The sequence below is a fragment of the Cydia splendana genome, chromosome 12 (genome assembly GCF_910591565.1).
Source record: "Cydia splendana chromosome 12, ilCydSple1.2, whole genome shotgun sequence".
Taxonomy (NCBI): domain Eukaryota; kingdom Metazoa; phylum Arthropoda; class Insecta; order Lepidoptera; family Tortricidae; genus Cydia; species Cydia splendana.
In genome coordinates this window covers 14,684,932-14,706,638 of record NC_085971.1, presented here as the reverse complement: position 1 = coordinate 14,706,638, position 21,707 = coordinate 14,684,932, and the positions used below count along the sequence as shown (strand labels likewise).

Genomic DNA, 21,707 nt, shown 5'->3' with positions numbered 1-21,707 from the left:
TTGCACCATAGTTGAGAGTTTTTGGACTATAATATACCTAATTAAGTAATTGAGTGTTTTACGGTTCATCGAGTGTGACATACATTTATCTATAAGTATCAAAAAGTATCCCAACACCTAAAACATTGGGTTTGCTTAAAGTCAAAGTCAAAAGTATTGGTTCTTGCAAAAGTATGGTCCTATACGTGAATGCACACCGCGTTTTTTTAACGCACCGTCGACGCGCATTTGTATCGATACGCCGTATGATGCGCAGTTGAGGATGAACCGTGCGTCGAGTCGCGTTAACAAAACGCGCTGTACCTATATACAAAGAGAGACCCCACACTAGCGTCTCCCAAGCGCCGACGTCTACGGGGGTTTTCAGAAAAAATGGTACCATTTACTTTTTTTCGAAAAACCATCAACTTTTGGGTTATTAAGACTCAGAATCACGAGTACCATTGAATTCACGAGTACCATTGAATGAGACCAAGAAAAAAAGTGTCCTCAGTTTTTCATACAAATTTTGGGTGTCAGTTTTGTAACGGTCCATACAAAATGTACTTATTTGAAAATGCCTTACAAAACTGTAATTTTTTTGGGACACATTTTTTACTTTTAAATCGATAGTCCTTTTGATTCTGAGTAGAAATAACCCAAAAGTTGATGGATTTTTGAAAAAAAGTAAATGATAAATACCTACACTTTTAAGTGAAAATATGCCCCTAGTTAACTCTATGGCTGCTGCTCTAGAGCCTTTTCGCAACGTTGGCGCAACTGCCCAGCGACGCCATTTTCCATAGACGCCGACGCTAAAAGACGCTAGTGTGGGGTGTTAAGCCCTATCCCGCACCAATTTTGATTTTTCTAAGCCCCTCTGTTTTGGCAGGCGACGCGCAGAAGCGCGATTGGCACGATGGCACTTTGATGTTAGCTTGTACCTACACGCTGATGATATCCCAGCACCTGGCCGAGCTGGACTGGCTGACGCTGCTGGGCTTGCTGCTCGCCGTCGTCACTATCATCGCTATGCTAATTATTTAGTGTTGGGGGATACTGTAAACCTTTTAACCCTTTTAACCAGGCCTTTTAAGACATTTTAACCTTTTGACCGCCAAAGACGTCAATTGACGCGCGCGGCTACATACTAATATCAACCGATAAGGTTCACGATAAAGGTGACATTCAATTTCCAACGATAGCTGCACAACTGTTCATTTTGCTATGGAAATTGACAATAACACCGACGCGTTCAGTATACCAGTAGTGCAGCTGCGGTCAGAAATGTTTGTAAAAAAATATACGTTGGCTACTTTAAAAGCTATTTTGCAATATCCCCGAAACATATATCTAACAGTTATGAAATGCTTTAGATTAAGATATAGAGCTGTAATCAAAAAACAACACAATAATTATGAATACGAACATCACGCAAATATTATAGAAAATCATTAGACGCATTTAACCAACCAATGCTTTAAAATATAATATAACGCTAAGCAAAATATTTTATTCATTTAATACATCAATTTACATATAAGTAACAAAAAAAATGATGATACTATAATCATTTTAATTACAAAATCAAATAGAATCAAGAATCGAATTGCGTGATTTTCTTTTTAATTTTTAAACATTATTTATTCATCAAACATAACATAATATATTATTTGGTTCAGTTCACCTATGTTATTTCTTCTAGCTATAGCTACTTAGTATTTTAGCTGTGATGTCTTTTACTTATTATTAATGAATGTATCAGTGAATTCTATGTGTTAATTATAGTTTTACTTAACTGCCTAATATCAAGATAAATCCTTAATCAAAACTAGGTTAGTTTTAATATCGATTTTGGCTTTTAGTGTTTTAGAGCATGTATTTTGCATGGATTTTTGAGGTAAATGTAATTTATGTAATTATTTAAATTGATCGACAGTGGTCAAGAGTTCAGCAAACGGAGAATAAAAGCAATTCTAGTTTAAAGAGGCCCACTGATTAACAGTCCGCCGGACGGTATCGGCCTGTCAGTTGTTCGGAACTTTCTAAACTTTGTTCTAACTGACAGGCCGATACCGTCCGGCGGACTGTTAATCAGTGGGCCCCTTAACCCTTTGACCGCAAATAATGTCAACTGACGCGCGCCGACCTTCGTGCATTCCGACATCCAAATTTGGAATTTCCGGACAAAATTCCAGATTTGCGATTTTTTTAACGATCATATCGGCGACGGGAGGGGGCCGGGGTGATATTGCCGTAAGCAATATCTATGTATGCTTTATACATTGTTTAAATTTGATTTGTTTTGGATTTATGTAACTAAATTTGAATAATGTACCTTATTAAGTACCTACATAATAGAAAAAGTCTGTTAATTCACTAAAATTACATTTTTGTATTCCGGCCGCATTCCTGATGACAAACGGCCAAAATTCCTAACATGTCCGGAAAATTCCTGACGTCTGGTAGGTAACCCTATTTCTGACGAGGTTCACGATGACGCGCTGTGACTATGACGATAGGCGTGCCGTTCAAAGGGTTAACTTTCCTATAATCAGCGCACGTCACTAAAAATAACATAATAACATTCAAAAAGATGGGACTCTTGGCCACTTTCGTTTAGGAATTTTTTTTACGATGTATCAACCTGTTCAACGATAAATCTGATTTACATAATGAAAGAAGTTTGTACAGATATTTTTGAGCTGACTGTACCTAAATCTTTACTTCTGGTGTCAAGAAAAATAGAACTTCAATCCCAGTCTAAACTGATACAACACAATAAAATTAAGGTACCTACTTATTTTGTGCACAATCACAACGTAGTACAACGTACAACTAATGGTTCCCATTTCAAAATGTTGGCTACGACAGAGACAAGTAACTATGAAGACTGGCTGGTATTTCCCCATATATGGAGAGGAGTAAATATGTCTTCATTGTCATTGATAGCGCGACTTAGGAATGTCAGAGGCCCTACCGCTAAAAACGTAAATCGAAATTCCCTGCCTCTGTATCGCTCGAATACGCAAGAGCAAGAGAGGCAGATAACAAAATTTATCGATTTTCGCGGAAGGCCCTCAGAGCTTTAGAGCCAGATCAATGATGAGGCAGGAGATTAACAGTCGTATTTATTATAGTTACTTTGTATACCGTAAAACACTATAATATTGCCCTTTCAACATAACTTTGCCCACCGCGTCACAATTCAGTAAAAGCGAAATAAATTTAAAGTTTTTACAGATACGTCAGAAAGTGTATCTGTCACTACTTTTAAGATATTTCGCTTGTACTGAACTCTGACGCGGTGGGCAAAGTTATGTACAAAGGCCAATGTGTGTGTTTTACTTGGTTTTACGGTACCTGCTTGCCTACGATATAATCCGAACTGGGATGTAAGTGTTGACGTTAAAAGTAGCGAGTTTTCTATAACTTTATGGTCTATTTCTAGGTGAAAACTGATGCCTGCGAGAACTCTGCCAACTGCTTACGTATAAGATAATATAGACTCCTTTGGCACATATAGTTTGTAAGACACACGAGATTCCGTACCAAAATGTAAAGTTTAATTTTAATCGTTTGTTACCTTAACATTTTGTATTGTATTGAAGCTTATGTTGTACAGATTTACGAATACCTATTAAGAGATATCGCTGCTTATATTGCAAAGAAGAAAAAATGTGTATTATATGGATGTATTTGATGTAACTTGACAGTCTGAAGATGCTAAAGTTATACACTTAATTTTGAAATGATTTTTTTTATTGTATTTATTGTACCTACCCTTTTTGACCTAACGTAAAATTATTTGAGAATTGTCCCTTTCAAATGGAAGATGTACCTGTAACCTACTGATTCCTACGTAAGTAACTATGACTTTATGCCCTAAGCATTGGTACCTACTTACCTGCCATTTTTAAACGATTTCCCCACATTTTATTATTAATTAAATTATTCTAGTTTAAATGTTACTGCATAAATTTCTCGTGATAAATAGGTACGGAGATCTCGCCACCAGTCCGACTAGAACTTCGGTATAACAGTTATGATTATAACTAGAGGTAAATAAATAATAAATACTTCTAGTCTCCGTAAAAAATACTATCACATTAACGATGTGTTAGTCTAATACAATATATTTCACCACACCTACTGGTAAAGGCTATCCTGATTGTTCAAAAACCGATAGCAAAGTTGCATGTTATTCACATGTGAGGCAAGGTAATCATATGCAAATTTTGAGTTGTTTTCTTATGTTTGCTGATTGAATTGACTTTTAAATGATGATTTTGAATGATAAATATTTAATAACATTAATTTGGATTTGATTTGGTTTGTTTTGTTTGATATCTTACAGTTAATATTTTCTTCGGGTTGGCGTGGTGAAAGATTTTGTGTTTCATTCGGGGGAAATTTTATTTAACCCTCATGCTTTGAAACCATCGCAACGCTCAAGATTCCATTTTCGAACCACGAGCGTAGCGAGTTTAATTTTGGAATCTTTCGCTTGCTCGGGTATCAATATTAGAACGAGCGGTTAAACAACAACTTTGCCCCCTTGTAAAACAAATAACTATTATTATATTGTACCTACATACTTTGATTTTCGATTACGCCATTTATTTAAATAATTTACGCACTCAGTCAATTTAATAGAGGATCAAAACGTTCTGAGACCTTGGACTGGTTGAGCAACGCCATCTATGGGATTAAGAGTAACATACTACTAGTATGGAGTATGGACATTGACAGTATTTATTATATATTTGTCTCTTTAAATACATACCATAATGTCGATGTTTTGTAATTATTTCTGTAATCTATCCTATTAAGTGACATTTTAATCTATCTTTGTATGTAGAGGCTTCCAGTTATTTTTAAGAAGAGCGTTATTTATATGAGAGAGTTATAAGTTGAATAAAAGTTTCAGTTTTATTATTGAGTTGTTTTATTCCGATTTTCCAATCCTCCTAAGTCCCAGAAGCTTAAGTTTTGTTTTTGAATTTGGAACTTAGTCTTATAAATGATTATGATTATTTTTAACTTATATTAAATACTAATATAAGTTAATAATAATCATTTTGGAATAAAGCCTTTTTAAGGGCCTCTGGGACTCGGGAGGTTAATCTCTATCTCTAGAAATTAGTTAGTAGTAGGTATTCACCGTACTCATAAACAATAAGATACTGAGTACTGACACAAGAACTATAATTATATTACTTAACTCAGTAATCTCATATCGTAATAATGGATTGATATATTTTCACAAACCAACGTCGTTTTATTCTTCTAATTATAGATAGGTATAAGTGAATTGATAATTTTCATGTTATACATATTTATTAGGGAACACATTACATAACTAGGGATCATAAATTTAATAATACCTACACTTATAATAAAAAGAAACAAGTCCGTTTGGGTGGTATTCCACCTGTCCAATTTGTTTGTCCAATGTGTATTGCATCTCAAATTTTGCTTTAATGAGAGAGTGAGACGCACTGACATTGGACAAAGAAATTGGACAGTTGGAATACTACCCTTACGTTGTTCAAGGTAGAAAGGCTCGGAAGGATCTTGTGTATGCAGTTATGCACCTCCGGGGTGCTCTAGGACGAACAGCAACAACAACAAGTCCTTTACGAAAAATAAACATTTAAAGAATGTGTATTAATTTGGCAGTATTCAATAGTTCATGATAGATATACAATAAAAGTTATAAGAAAAAGTAACAAATTAGGTCCTAAAGAAATTACAAGATGATAAGCACGCCATCTAGGAGCTATTGATAGTATCACATGAAAATTTTGGCTTGCGCGCCACCTATTAATTGCCGCCGATATTAGTTTCATTGTTGTAAAAAGCACAATCTTTGATGTTTATATGGTTGCCAATTAAACCTCTTAGAATCCAATAGATGGCGCTAACGGTATGAATCAATAAAATGCATATAAAATGTCGAAAACCATGCTTGTTATGATAATTAATAATAAAATTAATCAATAAATTATAAATTCAATAGATAAATTAACCTTTTTAAGTGTTACAACTCAGTAATTTAATATATAAATGTTCCGCAAATTAATTTATTCAAATATTTATTTTTATAGCAACACAAACCTGCCTCTTTGCAGGTATGGCAACACCAAAATAACTGTCATATAGTAAGATTTGTAAGAATCGAGCGTGTTGTGAATATTTTGCAAACGAATTGTTGATTATTTTTGAATTAGTTCATATTTTTGGGCTTGTGATACCTCGTTGTTGTGGGATTTTTAGTGTTTAGTGTTTTTACCAATGTTACTCTATTGTATCAGCGTGCGTTTGTTGCATAGCATTTAAAACATCAGCCTACTTTGTTCGAGTTGACCTGCTTCGACCGTGATTTTAAAAAGGTAACGGTTTATTTATTTATGATTTGCAATAAAAATTCTAGAATATAATTATGATGGGCGCTTTACTAAGCAAGCTTATCTCGTAGTGCGTGCTTTACTAGAATCGCTGTATGTACCATTTTCGTATCAATTTCACGAGATAAATCTGTTGACTGTGTGATACTGAATCTTTATCAGTTTTGTCCATTACTGACTCATCTTCCTGTGAAATATATTTTTGTTCGCCGGTTGATAAACTGGACTATTGAATAGATGCATTTTCAATGATTCCTTGATGTTTACTGATCTTCTAATGCTTCAAAACAACAATGGATTTGCAATGTATAATAAACATGGAAAGTTAATGATATATTAAACTCATATAACCATAAAATAAACTCTAACGAGATTAGTAGGTATATTAAAAAAAAAAAATTCTGTTTGTCTTGAAAATGTTTAGTGGCTACTAACTTGCATGACTGTTGTGCTTAATATAAAAAAATCGGACAAGTGCGAGTAGGACTCGCCCACCGAGGGTTCTGTACTTTTTAGTATTTGTTGTTATAGCGGTAACAGAAATACAGCATCTGTGAAAATTTCAACTGTCTAGATATCACGGTTCATGAGATACAGCCTGGTGACAGACAGACGGACAGTGGAGTCTTCTAATAGGGTCCCGTTTTTACCCTTTGGGTACGAAACCCTAAAAACAACTGTAACAAGATATTTTTTTAACTCCTTTTAATGTAATCTTACTTTCAGGCGATTTGTCTCCTCGTTTGCCCCATATGTCATACAAAAAACTGTAATAGTCAGCAGCAAAAGTTGCTATGAGGGTAAAGAAAATACTTAAAGAGCACAAGAGAGGAGTAATAATTATAAAAACTTGGCCTGCTTATCCATTTCTGCCTTTGCCTATACTCCTTCATTGATCCACACTAAAAAATTTCTAATTCTTTTTATGTGATAGTAAACGAGTAGACAAGCCGACATTTGCTACAAAAAGTACAAAACAACTCTTTTAGGTCATGGACACAGACCAAGGAAATGAATCTTGACCGCTTCCTCTATCCTCTGACCCCTTCTATATATAACTCATATGTCTTCCTGGACTGTCACTCGGTAATTGTTTGATTTGAATGTGACGGACCGGTAAATCATATGCATCAATTTGGAAGTCAGCGGTCAATTTATGTTTTCTGTTTACATCCTTCTTAAGTTTGTTTGTGGGTTTTTTTTTTATCTTTATTCTACAAATCAAAACATGGTAAGACAAATGCAATTTTGATTTATCAAAATAAAGAGTCAAAATACAAAGGAACGGGAAACCTTTTTAAAACCCTCAGGGGGCTAGAGTTTTGTAAATTGTGTTTTGTTTTGTTGTTTTGTGTGGGCTAACACAAAATTGTAGTTTTTATATTGAATTGTTACATGTTTATGTAGTTGAAATTTTCACAGGTGATGTATGTCTGTTGCTGCTATAACAACAAATACTAAAAACAAAATAAAGGCAAATGCCATGAAAAAATTCACACGGACAATAGATTATATTTGCAAGGGCAAACTCCATCAAAAAACCTTACTAGGTTAAAGTTGGCTCGAGAGAAAATATGTCTGATATTCATGCAATTTCTATTGCACATATATTATTACCATGCATACTACAGCGGTATAACTTTAGTATAAAATAGCTAGTGATATAGCTGAGGGATCTGACGAGCGAAATTTTAAACAGAAGTATATTTTCAGAGTTATTGAGGTTGTCAAAACCCGCGGAATAGCCATATCTTCCGTCGCAAGTCTCGCGCGGCACGCTGTATCTTTTGTTCCCTTCTAATTTCCTGGCTTCACGCCCCCCTTAAAGTATTTTTCCAAGACATAACAGTGATGTCAGACTTATTTCATGTTGTAACATGTATTTGAGTGAGATAGGTTATTTACTAATTTTGTGACTAGTACAGCTGATAAGATAAAGGCTAATTAGGATTCCGTACCCAAAGGGTAAAAACCCTATTACTAAGACTTGTCTGTCTGTCTGTCTATCTGTCCGTCTGTCTGTCACCAGGCTGTATCTCATGAACCGTGATAGCAGTTGAAATTTTTACAGATGATGTATTGCTGCTATCAACAAATACTAAAAACAGAATAAAATAAATATTTGACTGGGGCTCCCATACAAGAAACGTGATTTTTTTGCCGTTTTTTGCATAATGGTACGGAATCCTTCGTGCTTGTTGGATAGCCAGTGTCAGTGTAGATGTTGTTATTTTTATTTTACTTCAAGTCCGAATCTACTCATGACTCATGAATACTCATGATATGACATTGACTATGTCATATACTTATCTTTATTCAATACCTATAAATACTTTTGAGTGAGGTAAGTAATCATAATCAACCTTGATTGATTGATTGATTGATATAGACTGCAGTTGTTTTGTTATTACACTTTAGGACATTAGACGGTTTTAGGATAGGTATTGTTAAGACTTCCTAAAAGGTATTTACTAGAGTTGATATAAGCCAGTGGTTCTTAACCTTTCAGTGACAAGGGACCACTACATTATTTTCGTCAGGGACGACCAACTGTTTCTTGAATAAAATCAAGTCATACGCAACATTAGGTCCATTATTACCAACCAAACTTCCTCTACAATCGACCTTGGCCCGCTAAAGTCTTGACCTTTAGACCTCGTTACCTACACTTTCATGCACTATGCAGTTACGTTGTACAGCGATATACGATAAGCTAATCCGACGATAGCGATAAAATTTTAGGTAGGGCACTTGTGACTTGCCTGAAATAGAAGAGAAAGTCATCGAAAAATAGAGATAAAAGTAATTAATACAGTGGAACCACGATAACTCGGATCACGATAAGGAGAAATCGTTAACACGAAATTTACACACACTCTAATACGATTTTTCATTATTTTTAAGTACCTCTTTAAGGCCCACTTGCACCAACCCACTAACCCGGGGTTAAGCGGTTAATCCGTTAACCTAGTGTCAACTTGTACTGGTAACCATGGGAACTCCAGGTTTAACCGGTTAACCCCGGGTTAGTGGAATGGTGCAAGTGGGCCTAAGACGAACAAACCTCCCCCTATATCGTGTCCTTCTACCTCTACCCCCTCCTCTCCTCTATTTATCAAAAGTTAATACTTTTTACTAAGACGGGTGTTCATTAAAACCCCGTCATACAATTATTTGGATATTCTTCTTCTCTGATACTGATCCCCTGGGCTTTATCCATTTGACCATTACTGCTCTCAAATTACATATTGTTGTTTCAAATGTCAAGGTCAAATCATATCACAGTCCGTCTCAGTTCAGTAGAAACCGGTTCATTAATAGATCGAATGGTCTGAGAAGCTGATAGGGTTATAAAAGTACCTAATAACCTATGCACCAGCGGCAGGGCGATAGAACGCGATTCCCTCCGGTTTTTCTTAAAGGCTTAGGCTTGAAGGAGGAATTCCGGCTTGTCTAACATACCTACTGGTTCATGCATCGCAATTGCTATATGCGTACAATACAATACTTAGATAAAAAAAGTTACAGGGAAGATTTCTGTACCATCGCACACACTGTTAACTGTAATCGGTGGACCTATGCCTTTGTTAATAAGGTCCACCGATGTACAATTACGAATGCTGCCGTTTGTATCTACACAACGTATTATATAAAACAACCTACTTTACTCATCATAGGATTATGATTATAATTTTTATCTCTTTATCTTTGGATCCAATAAACCGTCATAAGATTACATACAAAATAAATGTACTTACTTTAAAAAAAACCTAATTTGTTCTTCGATTGTTTACGTTTCATTCTAAAGGTGAGCAAAGCAATTTGGCTGGATTTAAAATTAAAGTACAATCAACTTCAGATATATCGTAGCGGGTAAGGCGTTCACAAATGTCTGAACACGCCTCTATTACCAAGACGTTAGAGTGCGTGTTCAGATATTTTTGAGCACCTCGGCCGCTCCGGTATATCTATCTATCTGATGGCGACTGAACCTACTTACGTGTTTTTGCAGTCCCAGTCCCTAATGTTGTCATTTAATCTATCCTCTATTTATTTTTCATTGGGTTTTTCCTCGTTTGGGCACGCGCTTTTGTTTATTTGGGTTATTTTTTTACCTGCCAGTTTTCCACGAATGTAATAGGGGGTATTACTGCAATGTTCTGCCGCCAGAGTGCAGCACTAGTGCAGCAATAGTACCTATCGTAAATCATAGAGTAACTTAAACATATTGTGCCTTAAACAGTATTTTTTTGACAAGTTGTCGCAGATAATATGACATTGATGCATCATGGCGGTTTGTTTACAAAGGGCCTGAAATTTTGAGGCAAAACGCATTAAAATTTGTGAGAGAGGTAATTTATACAAACGCATAAAGTACAGTTATTGTCTTTTTCGAGTTACAGAGTGTAGTTAGTAAATAACTTCGAGATAAAAAATGTGATAAAATAGTACGCCTATTTTTTAGAGTTGTAGAGGTCAAATTTCATTTTTCGAGTTATAGAGGTAAACATTGTACTGTATAACCGTGAAGGGAATCGTTGGTTTGGTTGTTTTAGGCTTTGAAGGGAAGGGAATGGCATTTTATTTCGTGTTAACGAGGATTTCGCCTTATCGAGGTTCCACTGTATTTCCATATCTAAGTCGACTCTCTTATCGATCTATCTTAATCAACTGAATTCCTGTATAAACCAAGAAACCTTCGTGCTAAAGCGGCATCTTGCGACAAAAGTGCAAGGTCACGTGCAATAATACCGTTACTTGCAGCTTGTGCACCTCTTTTATTGCTTAATGTAAATTAAAAGTTTAAAAGAAAATTTATTTTCTACAGGCAATCTTAAATCTTTTATTACGTTGTACGTTCCTCATATTTATGTATAAAAGAAACAATATTTTACTTTTAAATATCTTACAAAGGTATTTGGAAAGTAAACCGGTAACGCTAAAATTATATGCCGCTGTTCACGATACAGAAACAATGCTTTCCGGTGTCAAATTATCGATTTCTTTTAGTTTTTTCTTACGTTGTTTCCTTTGATTTTCGCCTTCTATTCCGGTCTGTTGAGTAAATAGGTTTTTTCATATCAGCTTATGTAAAAATAATATTTGCATCATATTACTTTGGCTCAACATAGTTGGCGATGATTCAGTTCTGTACGGATATGACCGGTTTATACGTGACAGCGTAATAAAACGGTGTCCGTCACTTTCTATCCCACGGTGTCAAAAAGTGACAGTTATTTTATCACGTGGATAAAGATGGATAAAGCTATCCATAATACGCCGGCTGAGCAATGTCGCTGTCTTGCGTTCCAATGTCGTCGTTTCCAATATGTACAAAATCAAGTTTAGTTGCAATGTCTCCAAATGTATTTATACACGTCCACCTATTGATTTTATTTTTATTTCAAGAAAAGTATTGAATTTCAAGAAGATTGTTATCGGAAAAAGGAGAGTCCGTTTAAGCTACATTTGAACGGCTTGAACAGTGAGGGAGTGTCATTGTCTACGTCACATTTTCATAGAAATTTGACATTTTTGATGACATTTCCACACTTTGTCATTGCAAATACTCTGGTCTGTCAGGCCACTGACCATGCTGTTAAAATGTTTAAAGGGGCCCACAGATTACCAGTTCGCCGGCCGATATCAGCCTGTCAGTTGTTCGGAGCTGTCAAATTTTGCGTTTAACTGACAGGCTATATCGTCCGGCGAACTGGTAATCTGTGGGCCCCTTTAAACATCCATGCCTCATGATATAGCTAAATACTAAAAAAAATTAAAACATCTAGACACTCCCGAAACCTTACATCATGCATCCTCCTTTGGATGGCCGGCTAAAAATATTGTTAACCAAAGTTTTATCGCCAAACACTATATTGCCCGCAGATAATGTCAATCATCGCAAATGGATACCTACATAAGTAGAAACGGGGTTACTGATAAGCGAACGTTCCGTGGAAATTAGCGTTATTTCGATTTTTAGAAAACTGATAAACCTCTATTTAAGTGGTTTGGTTTTTTATAACATGACTGGGATGTCGTTTTTGCATTGCCCGCTCACACAGAGAGTGGTCTAGAGTTTCGCTTCATATACGAAAGCGTTCTAAACTTCTAATCTAACGTACACAGAGCGGCGTGCAAAATATTAATACGTTCCATTTTGGTTTGTGTTATCGTACGATCAACATGTCACTAGCGACATCTATCTAGCGAACGAGCTATCTAGATAGCTCATCATTTGAATAATAAGCATTGCTTTGGAGTCTAGAGGCGTCTGAAAAAAGGAAGCATTGAGTTCACTCAATAAATACAACACGAGAATAACAAGGCTAATTCAGTAATATTTTTTACGAATTACTTGGGGATGAATCTGATGAATTTATAACCCCCTTCTTTTTAAAGTCGGTTAACATACATCTGTTTATTTGCGACGCATGTCTTCATCGAAAGCAGCTTTTCATTCCAGAAGCTTCCAAAACCGCAAGCCAATCCAGACCGATTGGCCCATTTGTTGAGAACTCGCACTTTTTGATCGATTTTGAACTCTATTGCTTAAGAGAAATCACCCTCCAGTCAGGTGCTTAATTTGTTTACAACCAGCTGTCTATAATAAAACCGAACACCGTAACATTCCCCTAATGATTGAGACAGCCATGTTACTGATGTTACAGATTATAGCTATATACGTAAGCAACCGCACACAGCCACGTTCATAAGCGTTTCGTACGCTAGTGGTGCATTTCGATCGCTACTTTTGCTCATTTGACACAAATATGAAATCATTGGCAGAAAAATTTCATATATGTATAAATACAGCTTACAGACGAAAGGAGTGCCTAGCGTCCGTTGGCTGGTTGGGTGGACGACATTCGGAAGATTGCGGGTCACTTCTGGATGAAATTGGCTCGGGACCGGAATAAGTGGCGTACTCGAAGAGAGGCCTATGCTTAGCAGTGGGCGATAAAAGGCTGATATGATCATGATGATAAATATTTCGTCAGGTGGTCCAGACTCCAGACGGATCGACTACCGGGTGACAATGGATAAAGAAAAGATGAATTCCGCATGGTCTTGTATCCAAATCGCTATGATCAGGGTGGATCTAAAAAATCTTGTTCGTATCGTGGACGATGCTCAGTCCGCGACGACAGGCGCAACTAGGGAACAACTGTCTTTGATATTCTATTGGCGTCTGCTGCGACTGCAGATGTTGATCCCTACCCCGGCCATTGAGGGCCATCTTTTTTTCATGTACCTACTGGGTGATTTTATTATGTCTGACCATAGTTTGAGGGGTGGTGAATATGTAGGTCATACTGAACAAATTTTACTATGGAACCAACTCCGACATCGGGAATATAAAATCTGCTGTCTCATACATTCGGCGAATAAGTAATATGTCTATGTTTTCTATGGAACAGCAGACTTTTTTCGCGATGTAGTGGTTGGTTCCACAGTAAAAGTTGTACAGTAGGACTTACATATTCACCCCTCAGAATATGCTTAGCCATCAAGATTTGTATAACATCTATTCGAGTGCATCGCTACTGTTACACGACTGCACAGCCGTGTTCGATGGTTCTTAGCTTCGGTCAGTGCAACGTTCGCAATAGCCAACAGACCGTGTACTCATACTTGTTCGCTGGGCAATAATTGCCTTTTCCGTTGTTTACCAGTTTCTAAACGTCGGTCTTGAGACACGTGATAATTGGCTAACGAACCGCTAGAATTAGTCTATACCATTATGGTTTCGCCTCCAGTTTGTAATTATGCTCTAAATTTTACGGAAGTTCGGTTGGATCGGATTGGCCCTGGTTTCACCACGCTGGCATGCGCGACAATTGTCAACACCACTGTAAGGCAGCCTTTTTATTGACTTTTTGGAGACGAGCGGAGTTGAGAGGAATGAACCAATAGCATTGGTCATAATCCAGAGGAGCGGACAAGAGATGTCGTTCTTGTTGACGTTGCCAGGCGTCTATGCTCTACAATAGGTGTTTACCTTTGGGCGGACTGTACTCCTGTTTGCCATCGACGTGTAATTAAAAAGACATTGTATATTGTCACAAAACCCATAGGTAATACTAGGTTACTGTGAAGTGAAGAGTTCTTTGACAATTTTCATGAAAAATACTACTTTTTCCACGGAATTCCGTTTTTTTTTACACGAGATTGCTAAATGACTGGTCTCAGTGTCGGAGGGAAATGATTTTGATTGGTTGAATTCTAGGAATTATTTGTACGTTTGACAAGTTTATGGATTATGGTTTTTTTTTTCAACAATATATCACTTTTGGCTGAATGATTAATTCAGCCAAAAGTGATATATTGTTGACTTCACTCCGGCACTTAGAACTACTTTATATTATTGTTACTGCATATTGAATAGTGAAACTTGAAATGAAATATCTTCTAATTTATTTAGGGGTCAGTTCTACAATTTATCTTCTGTTTTATCATTGAAACTGAGAAAGTAAAACGCGTAAATTGTCCTCATGACAGTTATGTATGCGTCACCGAATCGCTTAGGGGACAATATATTCAAACTTTTAAATAATATAGCACTGTTATTAATCTCGGTGCTACCCTTTCGCACCAATACGTAAGTGCGAGCGAGACGCATTGGTATCAACCTGATAATAATGTTTTTAAAATCTAAATGCGTCTTAAGGCGTGATCCCACCAGCTAAAAGCCTCATATGACTCATATCTATCTAATCGCCGTGAAAGTGATTTCCATAAACCGTAATAAAAGGCGTTTTACTCAAATCACTTTGGCGAGATTTCTAATGACTGCCGCAAATTGCATCCATAATCGACAGAGAGCAGAAACTACAACTTTGCAGACTAAGTAACTTGTCTACTTTGTTGTAAAACTTGAATGTTTCGCATTTGTTAAACAACAACTGTTAAGAATAATCAGTGTTTCTACTTTGTTGTCAATAATTAATGATGTAAGATTAACTACGAAAATTTAAATTAAGTCGTTTTAGAACTTTGCACAGAGAGAGATTCAAACATATATTTTTAAACGGGTTACTTAGTTTAAGTATTATTAAGTCGCACGCTCGATCACTACAGTTTCAACTCTATAAATTCGATTATAATCCATTTTGCACCAGACTTACGTACCTACAGTCTACAGTCGTATTATTTCATGAAAATATTTATAAGATAGAGTAGAGCAATTTAAAGTTAATTTAAGCAGCAGTAATCGCATTAAATATACGACCACAAACGTCAATTTACTCTTTACGATTCCTAATATCATTGTAAGACCATATCCAGTTGCGGAGTTCCATATAAAGTCAGCTAACGCGTTAATCGTAACACGGTGTTGCGATCTGCATTTCGGCATTTCATTTACAACTCATTATTAGAACTTGAGAATCAAATTTGAACCGTAATATGATCATTACATAGCTCTCATTACGTCGTTCCTCGAACCAGATGTTTATGTACTTTAAGTCTTTCGCATGGGAACATAATCAATTGTTTCTCGGATTCTATCGAAGAAAGTAGGTTATAAGGTCAGGCGTCTTCAGAGTAACGGAGGAAAATGTGTTTGATTATATCAAGTTACTTATCAAATTCGGCTTCTGGACACTTATCTTGGGATTCTTTGCAGCTGTTGCTCAAATAAAGATTTTTTTATTGATATAAGAGGCAAACGAGCAGACGAATCGCCTGATAGTAAGCAATTACCGTCGCCCATGGACACCTGCAACACCATTCTATCCACCATTCAACTATCAAACAAGATCATAATAATCAACTTATTTAGAAGGATTTGAATTGTCTTTTTTCTGCCTACCCGCGGTGAGATGCTCTAGTTAACTAGTAATTCAGCTTTGTTATGTGGTAGAGTGGTGTGGTACTCATACTCATACTCATTTATTCATAATATTCTTAAAATATTACATGTCAACATCAGAAAATAAAATACACATTATTATCACATTATTGAGAATAATAAAAAATGTATGTCTAGAATTAAAATTACAATAATCATTATGTTCATTAGATTAAAAATACAATTGAAATAGTATGACAAGATTAAAATAGGTAACATGTCATGTTAGTAGATAGGTACATATTAGTTATAGTTAGGTAATAATTAATTAGTTATTGCATTTTTCAATTTCAAATAATTGCATTACAGTATAAAAGGTTCTATCAATAAGCCATTTTTTAAGTTTGTTAATAAACATATTAGTACTATCTAACATTTTGATGTCATTGGGCAGTGCATTATAAATCTTCGGACCTAAGACATGCATGGTCTTTGAAGACTTGCTTAGTCTGTGGGGTGGTGGAAGCAGTCGTTCATTGCTACCTAAACGGGTGCGTGTGAGTTTGTTGGTAACAAAAGTGTGTTTGTGTGTGTGTACGTGTTTAGCTATGTTGAATATGAATTGAGAGGGTAATGTGAGTATCTTCATGTCTGCAAATAGATGTTTTGCTGACGTACCTGGTGAGGCTCTGGCTATGATTCTTAGGGCACGTTTCTGAAGTACAAAAACTCGATGCCACTCTGCCGCTGTGCCCCATAGTTCCAGGCCGTAGCACATTATAGAATGGAAGAGTGAGAAGTAGGTTGATCGTAGTTCTTTATAAGGCAGTACGTGAGCAAGCTTACCTAAAGCAAAGCATGCACCGGAAAGCTTCTTACAAAGGGTGTCTATGTGTTGGTCCCATTTGAGGGCGGAGTCCAAAGTTAGCCCCAAAGGTATTGTGGTAGAGGCATTTTTCGACATGTTTGTTTTGATACTGAGTGATTCCGGGATCATGATTGAACAACTTTTCTTCTAGGACCAATATGAAAACCGCGAAAAAAGATATAGCTAGCCCCCTACGTTTCACCTAAGTACTTTAAGCTTTGGAGGTTTTCTCTTCTTAATGCTGTTTTAGTTTTTTTAGCAAGTATGACATTCTTCGTCAGTTTGTCATTTTTGATCATGAACCTCGAAATCATCTAGTAGAGTCTGTGCGTAAAGAGAAGAGTCGTAGAATGTATAAATCTTCTTGTGTTATTTATCTATAGATTGTGATGTCACTATTCTAGTTGTAGTAGTAGTAGTTAGCACTGTATTGTACAAAAAGACATAAACTTATCTCTACTTAGTTGTATCTATTACAGAAAAGTGCACATGATTACACACAATCTTAATGACATGTTATTACATTATCACGAAGCCTGTCATCACAACTTGACACTTTATGGTAATTAGTATTGCATGTGCAGTAGCTTATACTTGGTCAAACACGTGATTTGCTTTTTTTAGATTTTGTTTGAGTTAGATATTAGACTGTTGTAATACCAATATTTGTAATGGACTGGACTAACATAGTATAGCAAATAAGCTGATAAAAATTTTAGAAAATTTCTTGCTCTGTGGAATACGAAACTCTTTGAAACGAACGCTCAAAGGACTACAGTTAGCACTACAAATGGGTCCCTCTGGGGATTTCAGTCAGTTTCACAAACGCAACAATGTGCGATTTCTCGTTTCAATATGCAAAACGTAAGCGAGAAACGAAATAGCATTGCCTCGTCCAATCTGCTGTAGGTTTTCTACATTGAAACCTTTTTCAATGGGCGCCCGCATTCGCTGTAACGTAGCTCATTATGTTTAAAATTTGCTTATCGCTACATAAAACTGTTAAATGATGTCTAAGTATTTAACTAGTAATATAAGATCACGAAGTTTTAATTTAGCAGTAAATTGAATAAAAGTCTTTGTAATTAAGGAGAAGACATCAAATAACTATGTGCGTTTTGTTTTTATCTAAAAGGCGTGTTAATCGCCATATAGAAGTCTCGCTTGTACCATTGGGAACAAGACATATTGCCTTATTTCTGCGAAAATATCATAATTGTTGGTTTAAAATTCTGGACACATTTCGATTTATTACTACTAAGCGATGACATTGATGGCGATGAACTCATTATTAATGACTAGCAAACCTGATGTAGGTTCTTCTTCACGAAGCGTAATTTTCATTCGCTATTTATAATCACTTGCCTGAACTATAGTTCTTTTATACCTTGAATGAATGACTTTGACCGTTTTATTGCACATTCATCCCACACATCCAAACCAGTCTTATATCTATTGATAAATAACATGTATCATTTCTGTGCTAAACTTAGACCATTAAGACATCTACTTTCACCACAATTTAATCCGCAATTTCGGCGTTTGACCTGTCCTAAATGGACTAGTTGTTGTTATTTATTCTTGCATGCTCTTTTGCATTAAGTTCATAACTGTTGGTTGCGATTATATCGCAATTTCGTCTATCGTCACTTCAAAGGAAATCTGTCCCCAAAATCTCATTGTATGCTCGATGAATCCCACGGTAGTCCTAGTTTAATGGGCTTCTCTCGTTTTTGTGACAACATTGTGAGAGTCAGAAAATATCATTTTTCAAATTTCACGTTCAGTAGTTGAATATGGATGTAGTATTATATGGATAGGTGTTTTAGTTTCTCAGGAAATTGTGTCTCTAGAAAGTAGGGCACTGACATTACTAACTCTATATCCTGACAATGAGCTTCAGTAGTTTAATTCTTCACATGAACATTCTTATTTAGAATTAGGGATAGCCAGTTTGCTTCTATTATAATAAGCCAAGAAGCAAAGTTAACATTAGAAGTGCTTATTAGCATTTTTCTTAACCGCGAAACGGTATTTCGGAAATGCATCGGTTGCCGCGAATTTCTTCCAAGTCATCGGTGTCCAGAACCGGCTTCCGCATGACGTGTCCGCGCGACTAATGGGCCGCGTCGGGCCAGTAATGCTCTTCGCGCCGCACCAACAGGTGCGCTCGTACCTCTAGCGTTATTCTGGTGCCCTGGTACTTTTTTCGTGAACGAGAAACTTTGTACCGTTGTTTGTGTTTGTGTGTGTTATAAAAAAACTGTATATACTGGATATAGGCTGCTTTGATCTGGATTTAAAATAGGTAGTGTGTTTTTATTTTTTAATACTTTGTATGCCTCTCCATTGTAGAAACTTTGTTTATGTGCATGTTTATAAGCATTAATCCCTTTTAATTCAGAGAAAGTTGTAGCAATCGAGAAGCTAATCTTAAATTAACAATTCTTTATGCTAAGTAATTTTAGAACAAAAAAAGCTTTTGATTACCATAACTTTGTTCGACATTTACGTCAATTTTTATGAATAAGAACTTATATTCAAGATATTTGACACGTAAAAGTATAAATTACTTGGAAACTCCATTAAGTTCAATCCTTGTAATTTTTTTGATTCGAACTTTTTGTACCGCCTGAGTTAGAAGACAGTTCTGCTAAATTAGACATTTTCAAAAAAGTGCCCTCTGTCATCATTGGATTTACATTGAAGGAGTAATAAACTATGTTAACTGAATAACGTACATAATATGTACGCTATATTATAGCCGGCAATATCTAGCACAGGCCCCAAAGGTTACGATAAACAAGGCTACACGATGACTATTTAACTTACGAGTATGTCATTGAACTTGAAACACATGCTACTGATAGATTATAATTATGCACTTCTAAATTTTCCAATGTGATCTATAGAACTAAGATCATTACATTATCTAGTGTTGTCTAAATGAAGCATCGTCTAGAAAGTGCTTATCTATGTTAGCTTTTGTTTCTTAAGTCTTAATAATTTATTTCTCTTTTACATCTAATACATTAGATTAGACAGTCCATAAAACTTATTTTGAATATCGCAGGAGTGTTAAAAATTTGTTACCGTTAGCTTTGCTAGGTCGTCAATCTATTTTAATAATAATCTGCCTACGCTTAAGTGGCCAATTTGAATTAAGCTACATATACTTTATGAATATTTGAATATGATAATTTCAATCTATATTGGCTTTCTTTTCATTGATTGTTTCAATTTTGTTATGTCTCAAATGATATACCTACAGATTGAAAATCTAGGCCGATGTGTAAGCTATATCATATCTGATATGAGCATGAGCACACTTAACAAACGTCGAAGTCTAAGTCTTATATCAAGTCATGACAGGTAGTTACTCGTGGCTGAATCTGACTAGAGGCTACTACTTATCTAAGGCAGTTAGTCATAGCGACTTTTTGCAGCGAGATGGTCGCTAGTTAACTTTGAAGGAAGAATAACTATCATGATACAGACTTGTGTTTGCATCGATACAAGCATGCGTTGTATATAGTGTCGATTAAGCTGCGTTAATATTGTCACGAATGTCGTGATGCAGTCGAGACGTTGCAAAAAGTCGCCTCTTGTGTAACCGGTCTTAAAGTACTGACACTACTGACCAAATCTCTGATTATTGAACAAAACTTGGTTCAAGTTAAGCTAGTGCTAAAGAGTTTTGCTGTGCCTTAAGTTCCATACATTGCTTGACGTTGGTTACCGTCATTACTTATAGACCGAAGATAATTGACGAATTGGTGAAATAGGCGATGAAATAAAACTTTGTCTACGAGCAAATTAAAACGTAATACGATTACAAACGATTTAGCGCGGCCCTAAATCTGACGCCTAACGGCTGAGTAATCCCTTGAGCGCATCAGACAGCTTGTCGAAAGCCCCAAAGCCTAATTGAGGTTGACGCTGACGCTCCGCGCTCAGATCCTTTAGTGCCTGGCAGATCAAATGACTCAAATGAGTTACTTTTTGACCGAGCGAAATGTCGAAGACGAATTTTCAAATAGCTCCACTAGAGTGCTCCTGTTATGTTTCTAAAAAAACTTCCATACATTGCTTGACGCTGCATATCGTCGTTACTTATCGACCCAGAAATGTTCATCATTGAAGTGGTAAAAAAGGGGCCTGTTAAAATTTCCATACAAGCAAACAAATGAACTACAATAACAGACGTTGTAGTGCGCTAAATCTGACGCCTAACGGTTGAGTAATCCCTTGAGCGCTTCAGACAGCCAGTCGAAAGCCTCCCAGCCTAATTGAGGTTGACGCTGACGCTCCCCGCTCCGAATTTCTCAAAGCTTAGCTCTTGCCTGACAGATTTAATGAGTTACTTCTTGACCAAGCAGTGTTATGGTCAACTACATAGATTAAATTGTTATAGTAGAAATATTTTAAGATGCACTTTTTATTTTTACAAGCTTTTATTTAGTTTCACCTGACCGTTGTCTGTCTGTCTGTAATCAAATCTTGCAAGTTAAATTTGATCCACTTCCCGGTTTCCGATTGAGCTGAAATTTTGCATGCATGTATATGTATAAATCGGATGACAATGCAATATTATGGTACACCATCGAGCTGATCTGATGATGGAGACAGGTGGTGGCCATAGGAACTCTGTGATGAA

General features: G+C 36.2%; 1 protein-coding gene across 3 annotated transcripts in view; it reads left to right on the top strand.

Annotated features, from left to right (window-relative positions):
* Positions 1-4,917, top strand: part of LOC134795648 (uncharacterized) — a 219,689-nt gene extending 214,772 nt beyond the window's left edge. For 2 of the 3 annotated variants that reach the window (XM_063767554.1, XM_063767553.1), the window contains exon 3: positions 872-1,518. In XM_063767554.1, the coding sequence (XP_063623624.1) occupies positions 872-1,026 (155 nt within the window). In that variant the 3' untranslated portion in view covers positions 1,027-1,518. Of the gene's footprint in view, positions 1-871; positions 1,519-3,430 lie in introns of those variants that run through there. The other variant, XM_063767555.1, reaches the window with a different exon arrangement.
* Positions 4,918-21,707: the final 16,790 nt, after the last annotated feature.